The sequence below is a fragment of the Notolepis coatsorum genome (assembly GCF_963971535.1).
Source record: "Notolepis coatsorum genome assembly, chromosome: 2".
NCBI classification, from domain to species: Eukaryota; Metazoa; Chordata; class Actinopteri; order Aulopiformes; family Paralepididae; genus Notolepis; species Notolepis coatsorum.
Window position 1 is genome coordinate 222,413,387 of NC_140166.1, and position 14,491 is coordinate 222,427,877.

General features: G+C 44.9%; 1 protein-coding gene across 1 annotated transcript in view; it reads right to left on the reverse strand.

The window, feature by feature from the left end:
- The window catches only part of scfd1 (sec1 family domain containing 1), a 102,998-nt gene that overhangs the window by 79,174 nt on the left and 9,333 nt on the right, over positions 1 to 14,491 (reverse strand). The window contains exons 7-10 of the mRNA XM_084308710.1: positions 10,147 to 10,236; positions 9,281 to 9,336; positions 5,132 to 5,217; positions 3,817 to 3,916 (exon numbers count right to left, since the gene is read on the reverse strand). Of these exons, the coding sequence (XP_084164836.1) occupies positions 3,817 to 3,916; positions 5,132 to 5,217; positions 9,281 to 9,336; positions 10,147 to 10,236 (332 nt within the window). The remainder of the gene's footprint in view (positions 1 to 3,816; positions 3,917 to 5,131; positions 5,218 to 9,280; positions 9,337 to 10,146; positions 10,237 to 14,491) is intronic.

Here is a 14,491-nt window from a genome sequence, read left to right on the forward strand (position 1 = left end):
GGAGACAGATCTAGGGCCCTCAGGGAGACAGATCTAGGGCCCTCAGAGAGACAGATCTAGGGCCCTCAGGGAGACAGATCTAGGGCCCTCAGAGAGACAGATCTAGGGCCCTCAGAGAGACAGATCTAGGGCCCTCAGGGAGACAGATCTAGGACCCTCAGGGAGACAGATCTAGGGCCCTCAGGGAGACAGATCTAGGGGCCTCAGGGAGACAGGTCTAGGGCCCTCAGGGAGACAGATCTAGGGCCCTCAGAGAGACAGATCTAGGGCCCTCAGGGAGACAGATCTAGGGCCCTCAGGGAGACAGATCTAGGGCCCTCAGAGAGACAGATCTAGGGCCCTCAGGGAGACAGATCTAGGGCGCTCAGAGAGACAGATCTAGGGCCCTCAGGGAGACAGATCTAGGGCCCTCAGGGAGACAGATCTAGGGCCCTCAGGGAGACAGATCTAGGGCCCTCAGAGAGACAGATCTAGGGCCCTCAGAGAGACAGATCTAGGGGCCTCAGGGAGACAGATCTAGGGCCCTCAGAGAGACAGATCTAGGGCCCTCAGAGAGACAGATCTAGGGCCCTCAGGGAGACAGATCTAGGGCCCTCAGAGAGACAGATCTAGGGCCCTCAGGGAGACAGATCTAGGGCCCTCAGAGAGACAGATCTAGGGGCCTCAGGGAGACAGATCTAGGGCCCTCAGGGAGACAGATCTAGGGCCCTCAGGGAGACAGATCTAGGGCCCTCAGGGAGACAGATCTAGGGCCCTCAGGGAGACAGATCTAGGGCCCTCAGGGAGACAGATCTAGGGCCCTCAGAGAGACAGATCTAGGGCCCTCAGGGAGACAGATCTAGGGCCCTCAGAGAGACAGATCTAGGGCCCTCAGAGAGACAGATCTAGGGCCCTCAGGGAGACAGATCTAGGACCCTCAGGGAGACAGATCTAGGGCCCTCAGGGAGACAGATCTAGGGGCCTCAGGGAGACAGGTCTAGGGCCCTCAGGGAGACAGATCTAGGGCCCTCAAGGAGACAGATCTAGGGCCCTCAGGGAGACAGATCTAGGGCCCTCAGGGAGACAGATCTAGGGCCCTCAGAGAGACAGATCTAGGGCGCTCAGAGAGACAGATCTAGGGCCCTCAGGGAGACAGATCTAGGGCCCTCAGGGAGACAGATCTAGGGCGCTCTAGCACCCTCTTTACTCACTTTAGACACTTGTAACACTTTATATTTATTGGTAAAGAGATTTGCACTACAATTCATGCCTCATTGCACCTTACCCTAAGTTGTACCTCATCCCATTTCTGCATTGTACTGTATACTGTATTGTACCGTAACTCACGGTTACTCTTTTTTTACCCTGTAGTTTCAAGTTTCAAGTTTCTTTAATGGTTGTCATACAGAAGTACAGAATACTTTTATACAAAATGCTTCTTACTGTTACGCTCCAGAGACTGTGCAAGACAAGATAAGTATGAAATAAAATAACATAGTATAGCATGTAAATTAGAAGTAAAAAAAATGAGGTCACAGTGTTCAGTATAGACATATGTACAATGTTCGATGCAGAATAGACGTAACTGAGTTACCATATAATATACAATATACTATGCAGTGTACTAATATACAATACTATATAGTGCAAGGCAGAAATGGGATGAGGTGCAATTTAGGTACAATTTACAGTAATTGTACGAGTTGTAGTGCAAATCCTTTATCAATAAATATAAAGTGTGTTTGTGTGATCTAAAGTGTGGAGAGTGGGTGCTGCAGTGTGTTGTTTATTTAAGTGAGTGTGTGCGTGTGGGTGTGTGTGCTGTGTGCATTTGATGGTTGTTGCATAGTGTTTATTGTTCGTTTAGCAGCCTGATGGCCTGGGGATAGAAGCTTCTTCTGAGTCTTTCTGTGCTCGCCTGTATATATGTATATTGACTGAACACCTTTTGTGTTTACGTACTTTTGACTTTCTATTTTATACTTTTTATCTATTTTTATACTATGACAACTAATAAAGACACTTGAAACAGAGAGCTGGAGTCGTCGTTGGGTAAACTGATCTCCCGTCAGCGACTGACCAGCAGATGTGGGTAAAAGTACACACTTGAACGCGGTTCCAGGGACGTCTAAGTACTCAAAGCAGCAGAGGACAAGTATAGTGACAATTCCGTGTGTCTGAGAAAAGCGCACACCGGGGGCTCCGTGAGAATAACTTCATGTTTGCTCAATTATATTCAAAATGATTTTCCAGCCAGCAGCAAAGGATAGTCTGATGTTTCCACCGTCCTCATCATCAGTCTTCCTCACTGTCCAGTTCCCCCCTGAGAGACTCACTGTCCAGTTCCCCCCGAGGAAGAGGTTTTTTCCGCTAGCCATTCTTTTGGCCGGCCGATGTGGCCAACAAGATTATAATGTACGGGCCAAATGTCAACATGAACGGCCATATCATGTAATACACGTGTTGTCATAAATAAATGCATGAAAACATGGTTAGGCTTAACCAAAAACTTAACGGAAGGTATTACAGTCCATGTCTTTCTTTTTAAACCAACACAATTGTGCCTTTGCAGAAACAACAGCTTTGCATAAACAACAGCTTTGCAGAAACAACAGCTTTGCAGAAACAACAGCTTTGCAGAAACAACAGCTTTGCAGAAACAACAGCTTTGCGGAAGCAACAGCTTTGCAGAAACAACAGCTTTGCAGAAACAACAGCTTTGCGGAAACAACAGCTTTGCAGAAACAACAGCTTTGCAGAAACAACAGCTTTGCAGAAACAACAGCTTTGCAGAAGCAACAGCTTTGCGGAAACAACAGCTTTGCGGATGCTAACGTATTCGTCAGTTGCAAAAGTTCACCCGCTGAACTTTTCAGTCTGTCAAAGCGGACACAAATCTGGCGGAGATGGACACCAGTGATGCCATCGGGGACATAAAATCCTTGTAATTAACAGAAAAGATTCAACATCCCTGATGACATCACTGGTGGCCATATTCAAACTAATTTACTCTCAATAACCGCAAAACTGTCTTTGGACGTGGGTGAAATGATGTGAAAAATAAATCAGCATTGTTTTTTGGTGAAGTGCCCCTTTAACGGTCTTTGACTTGTATACATTCGGTGTGACTGTAATGCTGACAGGTGTGAATCCAATGTGTCCAAATCATAGTATGAACATTTCTAAAGTGTTCTTGAATGTCTTAATACTGTCTTTTGGAGGGAACTTTGTGATTTATAACGTTCATCAGATGCTAAGAGACTAAAAGGGTTGTCGCACAGTGTTGATCCTTTAACACATTTCTTTCAGAAGGTCTTGCATCAAATAGTGAATTCCTATATGGATGGAAGGACTCGTCTTTTTCTGCAGCAATGGAAGAAACCATTGGAATCTCTGGGAATTAAATATAATGTGGATTTATGTGGAAAGTGGTTATGGACCAGTGACTGAACAGGGAACAGTGGACATGAACGGAACCACGTACACAACGGTTATGTCGTTTCATTTTACTGTATTGTTTCTTTGATGATGTAAAAAAAGTGCTTTTTTTTGTGGACCAGTCCGATGGCATTTAGTCTCACTTATTTTATTTTTTTAACGTGTGTTCATTAATAAAATTCAATATAAAACAAATAATAATAATCATGTAAATTCCACTGTATGCCGAATGTATTATATATTTATTTTAGATTTTTATTTTATTTTATTATTCCACCTATATATATTTCGTACTAGCTCATTGTCAGGAAATATTGGACACTAAGTATTGGACTACAAGCCTGCGAAGGCAGCGTGGAAGCTTTGAATGGGTCGACTGGGTCCACCACCACTACTCACCAGTACGTCGTGGATGAGCGCCTGATAGGTCCAAGTGTGGTGGAGGGGCGTGGCCAAGTCAAGGTTCCTGTCAGCCAGGACAAACAGAGGCCTCTGGAAGCTACAGACAAAGAGAGAGAGAGAGAGATGGGGAGAGAGATGGGGGGAGAGAGATGGGGGGAGAGAGAGAGAGAGGGGGGGGAGAGGGGAGAGAGAGAGAGAGAGAGAGAGAGAGAGAGAGAGAGAGAGAGGGGGGGGGGTGAGAGAGAGAGAGGGGGGGGGAAGAGAGGGAGATTTGATACCGTTATATGTTTGCTTGGTCAACGTAAGAAAACTCCTCAACATTGTGCCAAGAAAACTCTTTGAATTAAATTAAATTGAGAGAGAGAGGAGGTGAAGAGGAAGGGGACTGCGTGAGATGGAGGGGGGGGGGAAGAGTGAGAGAAGAGAGAGAACCAGAGATGAAAAGGAAGATGATGATGATTAATGGTAACAGAGTCCTAAACTGACCGACCCTCTTGGGTCTCTCTCTCATCAGCTGGAGACAAAGGACTACAGTCCAGTGGATTATGGGAAGATGAGTCCCCTGGGATGTCTTTCTCCTCCGACTACGCTCGGCTGGGACATGACTTTTTCTTCTATTACATCATCCATGTGTAGTCCTTGAAAGATGCATTCTGTAGTCCAAATGGACACAGAACACCAAACCACAGCTCCACGGAGAGGTTTCTCACTCCAACTGAGTGAACTCGAAACAAGGACAGACTGGCGCTGACTAAAGATAGACTGGAGTCTGAAAATGGATTTTATTTTCCGGCCTGATCCAGAGATGCTCTGTACCAAAGCTGGTGACAATCGCTCAACGTTTGTAGGAATAGTGGACAAAATTCTAAAATCAATCAGGAAAATCAATCTAGATGCAAATGGCCGTGGCTTAAATGGGTAGATTCATCTGATAAGATTAATCTGGACCGACAGAGTCCATGGAGGAACTCATCTTGTTTCCGAGTTACGATTCAAAGGTTAGAGGCCAAACAGTGATTTCCGTTGTTATAGTGCCACCCTCTGGCCAAATGCAACACTGCACTCCCCCGGGTCCTCAGCAATAGAGCGTGACATCGGTTCTCAAGATGCCTCGTCTCCATTAGCTGTGTTCAGCCTGGCTGGGGCTAGCCATGGTCTGGTATGGTATGGTCTGGTATGGTATGGTTGGGTTTGTGTCTCCATTAGCTGTGTTCAGCCTGGCTGGGTAAGCCATGGTCTGGTCTGGTATGGTATGGTTGGGTTTGTGTCAGAGACATCCCTAGTGTCCACAGACTGCAGGTCTTGTCCTCACCTGAACTGCCCAGCCGCCATGTTGTCTCCTGTGAAGAGGCTGTTCCTGGCGTCTCTGAGGTTCTCCCGAAGCTTCTTATCCAGCTTCTACAAGACAGAAGTAGAGAGCATGTTATCTTATCCAGCTTCTACAAGACAGAAGTAGAGAGCATGTTATCTTATCCAGCTTCTACAAGACAGAAGTAGAGAGCATGTTATCTTATCCAGCTTCTACAAGACAGAAGTAGAGAGCATGTTATCTTATCCAGCTTCTACAAGACAGAAGTAGAGAGCATGTTATCTTATCCAGCTTCTACAAGACAGAAGTAGAGAGCATGTTATCTTATCCAGCTTCTACAAGACAGAAGTAGAGAGCATGTTATCTTATCCAGCTTCTACAAGACAGAAGTAGAGAGCAGGTTATCTTATCCAGCTTCTACAAGACAGAAGTAGAGAGCATGTTATCTTATCCAGCTTCTACAAGACAGAAGTAAAGAGCATGTTATCTTATCCAGCTTCTACAAGACAGAAGTAGAGAGCATGTTATGATGCATGAATTATGTATTTATTTATTTTGAATTATTACTCTACATACAATTTTTTATCTATAGCACCTTTAATGTTGTAGAACAGCGGTTCTCAAACTGCGGGTCGCGACCCAAAGTGGGGTCGTGGGTAGGTGACAAGTGACTTTCTTTTATTTAAAATGTTTCTTTTTTTTTTAAATCAATATACATTTAATATTTTGGCTAAATATGCCTTGTTTTATAAATGTGTATTGATAACATAGTACTGTAATTACATTTTTGAATAAATATGCATGATCAAGTTCAACAACGTGTGGTTTTATTTTTATATTCCTTAATTCCACGTTTGAAATTACGTGAGTGTGGGGTCGCCAAAAAAATTCCTAAATAAAATGGGGTCGTGGTATAAAAAAGGTTTGAGAACCCCTGCTGTAGAATAATGATGTTATTCTAATGTTGAGTAAAATTATTATCTACTATTTTATAATAAAGATCTTTGCAAGTGAGTGGTTGCCACGGTAACTAAAAGGGGGTCAGGTCTTGTTAAGTTGCCGTTATCAGACATGTCTTGAGAGACGTTGCCATCCCTTTGCTAGGGTACATTCATGTGTGAAAACAGTGATTTCTAAGATAGCGGTTAGGGATTAATCGAAATGCATCGATTCTAATGTGTTATAATCGATGCATCGATTTGAATATGTTAGAATAGATTATAATAGAAATTTATCGAATTTCTTTTTATTTAAAAATGTTTATTTTTTTTGTGTGTATTGTTTTTATTGACCTATAGTCCATTCATGCAGAGTAGTTCCCCCAGCCACATTTGTGTATTCAATTTCTTTTTGGGGAATTAACTGATAGAAAAAAAATGTATCCACTTTTTCTCCTTATTTTTCTATTTTTCTCCCATCCCAATTTCGCCTGGCCAATTCTTCCTTCAATTCTCCCCTCCCCTGTCTCGAACGTTGCTAGACTATGCCTCCCACTGGTCGGCTGCAGTGAGGACCAAGCCTTGTATCACGTGTCCCCTCCGGTACACGAGGAGGCAGCTGTCGCATCTTTTCACCTGAACAGCGCGATCTCTCAGTAGCGAGGAGTAACGCGTGGGAGGCTCACGCTGCCCCCGATACTTCCTGATTCTGCTGTACAGGCGCACCAACCGACCTGTAGGAGTCGCTGTCCACAACGTCCAATCCCCACCCACCGGCTTTCCCACCCCTAACACTGCCAATTGTGTTAGTATGAACGACCGGCCAAGCCGGTAGCAACGCAGAGAGCTGGGCTCGATACCAGCATCTCCTGCATTAGTGGCAAGCGCCTTGCCCACTGCGCCACTCAGCCGCCCTAACTGATCCAAAAATGTATCGAAAATGTAGCGAATCGTGGTCAAATGAAGAGATTTCATGATGCATTGAATCGTTGCCTGAATAATCGTAATCGAAATTAATCATTGTGAGGTCGAATCGTTACACCCCTAATAGCGGTACATTGGTTCACATGCTAGATGAATGTGAGATGGTTCAGGACTTCTGGTCAGCTATTATTAAATATATCAACTACATGTTGGAAATGAGATTCATTGAAGGGCCTGCATTATGTATATTGGGCCTATTGCCGGTGGAGACTGAACTATCCTCACATTTATGCTCTTGGATAAAGCTGGCCCTCATAACAGGATGTAGGATAGTATTGAGGCATTGGAAATCAACAGAGAAAATCAGCTTCAGAGAGTGGAATGATGAGCTTGCTAGATTAGCCTCTTTTGAGCAAGATAATAATGCAGGACCTCTTTAGAGAGGTCTTTATTTGGCATGCAACAACATGGGACATGCAATGGACGGCACACACACACAGGAATACACACATGCATTGTCTTTTTTCTCAGGGTCGCCGATGCGATTGATTGACTTGGGGTCCATATTTGATAATGATAGGTAAATAAAAGTCAGGATATCTTATGTCCGATTTATACTCTCTGTGCATTTTATAATTATACAGTAGATATGTGTAACCTTAACATGTAACGACTGATTATATGATCAATGTGAGGAATGTGCTGGCCTGTATTTCTGTTTATTTTTTTATAAGACTGTCTGAATAATGGAAAATGCAATAAAAAAGTAAAAAAAGAAAAAAAGAAGAAAACCAGTGATTTTGATCTACCAGGATATATTCCTCACCAGGGCCCCGTTCCTCGTACGTGGCTAACTGAGTTAGCCGGATAATTTTCAGGATAACTTGACATAAGTCAGGCTTTTGGATTTGGCAAAATCACTATGGCAACACATCCATAAACTTGAACCTGCTCCAGCGCAGGCTAACTGAAGTTATCTGGATAAGCTCGACACAAAAAATGGCAGCTCTCTTCCTCAGAGATCCCATTCTGAATAATGTTTTCGTGCTTAGTTTTTCTAGAGGGGTCGCGAGCAGCCGCAGGGGGGGGGGGTCACGAGATGATTTCCAGAATGTATTGATTTCATAGAATGTGTGAAATATGACTATAATTAAAAACAATTAAAATACATTAAACTGGTAAAAGAAATGCTTTTGAAATGTAAAATAGACCTAAAATGCTGATAATAAAATCATATTCAGCCTATGGATTTACTTTGTCCTACATAATGCACGTCATAGCTACGACGTGCGCGACACCCGTTTGAGCTGCGGGATGAGGTGCGCTCGTTTCTGACGGAGATTGCGTCCCAGCTCGCTGCCCACCTCCGATAGTGTGTAATAGTGTCAGTGTGAGCCTGAGGTGTGGGCCAGCCTCCAGCCATAGCAACCCCCTGCCCCTCCTCCCCACTTAACTCCGACCCACACATCAGACCAAAAACCAAACATGTAAACAAAGCACCAAGCAGGGCCGACGACATCACAGGTTCTATAATCGCTCATTTGACTGGAGAGAGACCCACCGAGACCCCAGTGAACGACCCCCTTCACTGGGCCGTCCTAGCACACTGGGACGATTCTCTTCTCCGAGATGGTAAAAACCCATTAACCTGGTCTTTTTTAAAAGACGACAGATACGGGCGGCTCCGCCTCCTCCTCCTCGAGCCCCGCAGGTCCAGGTCTAGCAGTGAAATGCCACTGATCTCAGGAATCCCTTGGCACCGTGCGCCGGTCCACCACAGCGGTCCCAGAGGCCCGGGGGAACAAAGCCCGGGTTGTCTGCCTCACACAGTACCGCCGCGCTCTCCAGCTTCCTTTACACCGCTGACCCGGTGAACAGCGCCGGCCGCGGGCGACACTGTGTGTGTGTGTGTACGATCCGTCACGATCCCTTTCCACCACGCTTGGGCTTTTTACCCGCTATGATCATTTTGACACGGCGGCCGATCAATGGATCGGATCCTGAAACTAGGATTAGATTACATTTAGATTAGGACTAGAATGTATATATTTTTTTGCCATATGTTTTTTACTTTTATTTTTTTTATTAAATATACCAGGAATTTGTACCTCTTAATTTAACTCGTCCTAACTCTGTATTTAACTCGTCCTAACTCTGTATTTAACTCGTCCTAACTCTGTATACACTGTAAAAAACTGTTGACTAGCAGTTTGGTAGTTAAATTCATATATTTTTTTTTCTAGTGCGAATAACAGCCCTGCTATAAAGATGTGATATTAGTGCTGCTCACCACAGCCACCATCTCTGCTGCGTTTCCTCTGGGACAGCGGATGATGGGCACAGCACCTAGAGAGACACACACACACACACACACACACACACACACACACACACACACAGAGACATACACACAGAGAGAGAGAGACACACACACAGAGAGAGAGAGACATACACACACACACACACACAGAGACATACACAGAGAGAGAGAGAGACACACACACAGAGAGAGACATACACACACAGAGACATACACACAGAGAGAGACATACACACACACAGAGACACGCACACACACAGAGACACACACACGCACACAGAGAGACACACAGAGAGACACACAGTAAGGGGTAATGTACAGCCCCTAGAAAAATACCCAACACACACATTAAGAGCTACTGTAGAGTAACAGTCTGGTGAGGACTGAAAGTACCATGCCTAAATAATATTAAGTGGATGAATACTGCCCTCTAGAGGTGATACATGACTACTAAATTATATTAAGTGGATAAATACTGCCCTCTAGAGGTGATACGTGACTAAATAATATTAAGTGGATAAATACTGCCCTCTAGAGGTGATACATGACTCAATAATATTAAGTGGATAAATACTGCCCTCTAGAGGTGATACATGACTAAATAATATTAAGTGGATAAATACTGCCCTCTAGAGGTGATACATGACTAAATAATATTAAGTGGATAAATACTGCCCTCTAGAGGTGATACATGACTCAATAATATTAAGTGGATAAATACTGCCCTCTAGAGGTGATACATGACTAAATAATATTAAGTGGATAAATACTGCCCCCTAGAGGTGACACGTGGGAAACCAGCAACAGACTAAAGGCCCGTCTGTCCGGAGACTCACCGAGAGTGACGAAGAAACAGAACAGACTGTCCACTATCGTGTCCATGATGGCTTCCATTTCTGTGTCCATGATGTCTGCTTTATTAATGGCTGCAGAGAGAGAGAGAGAGAGAGAGAGAGAGAGAGAGAGAGAGAGAGAGAGAGAGAGAGAGAGAGAGAGAGAGAGAGAGAGAGCGAGAGAGAGAGAGAGAGAGAGAGAGGGGAGAGGGGGGAGAGAGAGAGAGACAAAGAGGGAGAGAGAGAAAGAGATAGAGGGGAGAGAGAGAGAGAAAGAGAACGAGAGAGAGAGGAGAGAGAGGGAGAGAGAGAAAGAGAGACAAAGAGGGAGGGGGGGGAGAGAGGGAACATGGTTTTTATTACTTGGGCAAATCCACTCACCAAGCTACAACGTTTCTGAGTGAGTTCTATATGATCATAAATGACCACTTCTCCACAGTGAGTGGTGTCAGCACGGTGAGTGATGTCATGGTAAACACAGTGATGTCATGGTAAACACAGTGATGTCATGGTAAAGCACAATGACGTCAGGGTATAGCACAATCAATCAATCAAATGTATTTATATAGCACATTTAACATGACCAGGGTTCAAAATTAATGGGAGCTTGGGGCAAAATGCCCTCAAAAATTGACCAAATGGCCTCGAAAATCAGTTAAGGGGGGCAAGAAAAGCCCCCGACAGTTTACCAATTATATATATATATATATATATATATACAGGGAACAAAATAAGCACCCGCAAAGCGCCAATGGCGGGCAGATTTGAACAAAATAGTAATGTAAAATAAAGGACAGTCGCCTTTTTTGCAGCCCTCAATCTCTCCTCGCGCGTCAATCTCTCGTTGTTTACACTGCTTGCACTGTAACGTTACGCCCGATTAGCTAACGTTAGCTTAATAACGTTAATGGGTTATAAATATTATGTGGAACCATATGGAAGGAGTAAGCCGGCCGCTAAAAAGAAAACCCACTGCGGCTTTCTCAGATGAAAAGGATGAGCGGGACACATCTATATTTTCTACAACGGAGTTCGGCGATTTGCGAATCTGATTGGCCACTGACGTTTCTGGTCATGTGACATGTGCGCCCAATAGCGTGACGAGCTGTGTCTTTGCCCATTTCCGCGTCGAACAGCCTGCAAAGCACCTGGCGTTCTATCGCCACAAACTCTAACCTTAACCGACTTCGAACGAGCGCCTAAGCCTAACCAGTGTAGAAACTTGCGGTCCCATGATTGGGCGTACATGTCACATGACCAGAAATGACACTGGCCAATCAGATTCGCAAATCGCCGAACTCCGTTGTAGAAAAATAACAGGCGAGCGGGACCACCTGACAAAAGGAAGTTTCCAGAGCAGTGGACGTTTGAAGATAGTTTCAAGAGACTGGCTAGGCTACAGTATGATGCGGGGGCTGTAGACAGTGGTGAGTTGTTAACTTGTTCCGTGTGCCGCAACTATGTCAAAAAGAAAAACAGAAACAACACGTTTGTCATTGTCGTGTTACTTCACAGTACAAATACGTGAGTCCTCTGCTGTGGTTGTGAGTATCCTTTATTAGCTTAACTCCGTAGCAACATCACACAGATGTATCTCTATCGATCGCCCCTCCCGTACCTGCCCCTTGACCAAGAGTCCGGTGGTCGTATAACGCGCACACATTAACATAACACCACAGTCATCGGTAGTAAATCAATGAGAGTGTGGACTCTGATGAGGACTGATGATTGAGGCGGTTTAAGTTAGGTTTACAAAACCTTCACATTTTATTATGTTCTGTTAAATCCTGCAAAGAGGCTAGAGTGAGGAGTCTGATGATTAGGTTAGGTTACAATTTAAGCTTAAGATTGACTTGTATTGATTAATCAATCATCAATCAATATATTAAAATAATTTGCTTAAAATGTTACTCTGGCCTCTTATTTAAGTGTGTATTCTTTATCTACTTGAACATAATACCTTATCTACCTGAAATGTACTGACATTTTTTATATATATGCGACACAAATTAGTTTTAGAATTTTTGGCTGGTAAAAAATCTGCCTGGCTGGCAGTGTGCAAGGAGCAGTTTGCGTGGATGTTTTTGTCGGCGGGACGAAGACTGTAAATAAATACAGCGCTTTGCACCACCAGGACAGCCGCAGCCACCAAATGAGGTCATTAATTGAGTTGTATTTTTTAAATGATAAGGATGTTTAATAACCTTTTTCATCATAAAAGTTCAGTGCCCCCGAAATACAAAAAAAAAGCCCCCGAAAATCAATTAAGGGGGGCAAAAAAAGCCCTGGGGAAAAAAAGTTCATTTCTAACCCTGAACATGAGGCCTAACAAAATTAATAGTTGGTTTCAGGTTGCCGACCGACCCTGCCGATTTAGGTGCGACCCAATATATTTTATGAGTTTTTAGAAAAAATTATATAAAAAAAAAAAAAATCCTTTTTTTTTTTTTTTTATAAAATTTCATAGAAATCTTAGTCAAACATTTAGTATTATGGATATTAAACATGCTGGCAGAGTACATGCATCCATGTTGTTGTGAACATTTTAATTAAATAAAGAAATTCCCTATCCATAGTCGCCGTGGGAAAGAATAAAATAAAAAAAAAAAAAAAAAAAAATTCCCTACCTACCCATGGCCAAACTGACAACCAACCTGAAACCAACTATTAATTTTGTTAGGCCTGACACATGTCAACCAAAGTGCTGTACAGATACATAGATACATATAGACAACAATCACAACTCTGTTTTACGGGAGGGCACACAGGCAAACAGGGCATGAGTCAGTGAACGGGAAAAGCTAGTAGGTAGAAGTGGGTTTTGAGCCTAGATTTGAAGGCATCTATCGAGGGGGCGAGGAGCCTAATGGAGGTGGGGATGCTGTTCCACAGTTCAGGGGGCGAGGAGCCTAATGGAGGTGGGGATGCTGTTCCACAGTTCAGGGGGCGAGGAGCCTAATGGAGGTGGGGATGCTGTTCCACAGTTCAGGGGGCGAGGAGCCTAATGGAGGTGGGGATGCTGTTCCACAGTTCAGGGGGCGAGGAGCCTAATGGAGGTGGGGATGCTGTTCCACAGTTCAGGGGGCGAGGAGCCTAATGGAGGTGGGGATGCTGTTCCACAGTTCAGGGGGCGAGGAGCCTAATGGAGGTGGGGATGCTGTTCCACAGTTCAGGGGGCGAGGAGCCTAATGGAGGTGGGGATGCTGTTCCACAGTTCAGGGGGCGAGGAGCCTAGTGGAGGTGGGGATGCTGTTCCACAGTTCAGGGGGCGAGGAGCCTAATGGAGGTGGGGATGCTGTTCCACAGTTCAGGGGGCGAGGAGCCTAGTGGAGGTGGGGATGCTGTTCCACAGTTCAGGGGGCGAGGAGCCTAATGGAGGTGGGGATGCTGTTCCACAGTTCAGGGGCTGCGACAGCAAAGGCACGCCCCCCCCTCCCCCCCCTGAGCTTGAGGTTAGACCTCCGGACTGTCAGGAGCCTCTGATCGGCTGACCTGAGGGACCTGGTGTTGGTAAACACAGTGATGTCAGGGTAAAGCCTGTGGCTGACTGCGTGTTACCTACACTAGTGGTTCTCAACCAGAGGCCTGGGGACCCCCGGGGGTCCACAGGGACGGTCCAGCGGTCCCCCAGCGAGAGAGAGGAGCTGTGAACGTGACTCTAATCTCAGCTGCAGAAAGATGCACTTCATCTGTAGCTCAACATGTTGGAATGTTGGGACGAGCGGGTAATTCATTGGAATGTTGGAATGGAGTCTGGTGCAGAAATTAGATTAGACTAGTTTAACCCTTTCACTACCACACTACCAAAGGGTTAACCCTTTCACTGCGACAATACAGAAGGTTAACCCTTTCACTGCCACATGACAAAAGGGTTAAATGTCTTCATTTTGCAAACTGCTCCTGATTTCTTAAGTGAGTCTTAGTTGAGAAAAGGTGTCTCAGATTCAGATGTGGGGCTTTGGTGCCACAATCTGTTCTTTTTTTTGTGTCCACTTTTTCTCCTCCTATTTTTCTTGTATTTTCCTCCCATCCCAATTTCTAGTCGTTATGCCAATTCCCCCCTCCCCTTCCTGGTTGTTGCGCGCATGTGCCCCCTACTGGTCGGTCTAGGGAGCCCTGAAGTCTATCACATGCTTCCTCCGATACATAGGAGACAGCCAGCAGCCTCTTTTCACCTGGCAGCGAGGACTCTCATTGGGTGAGGTGTAACGCGTGGGAAAGGCACACTACCCTCACCATCTCCCTCCCTCGCTGTGCAGGCGCCCTGACCGACCTGTAGGAGTCGCTGTTTACAACGACCAGAATACCACCCCACCGGCTTCCCTCCCGCTGACTCTGCCAATTGAGT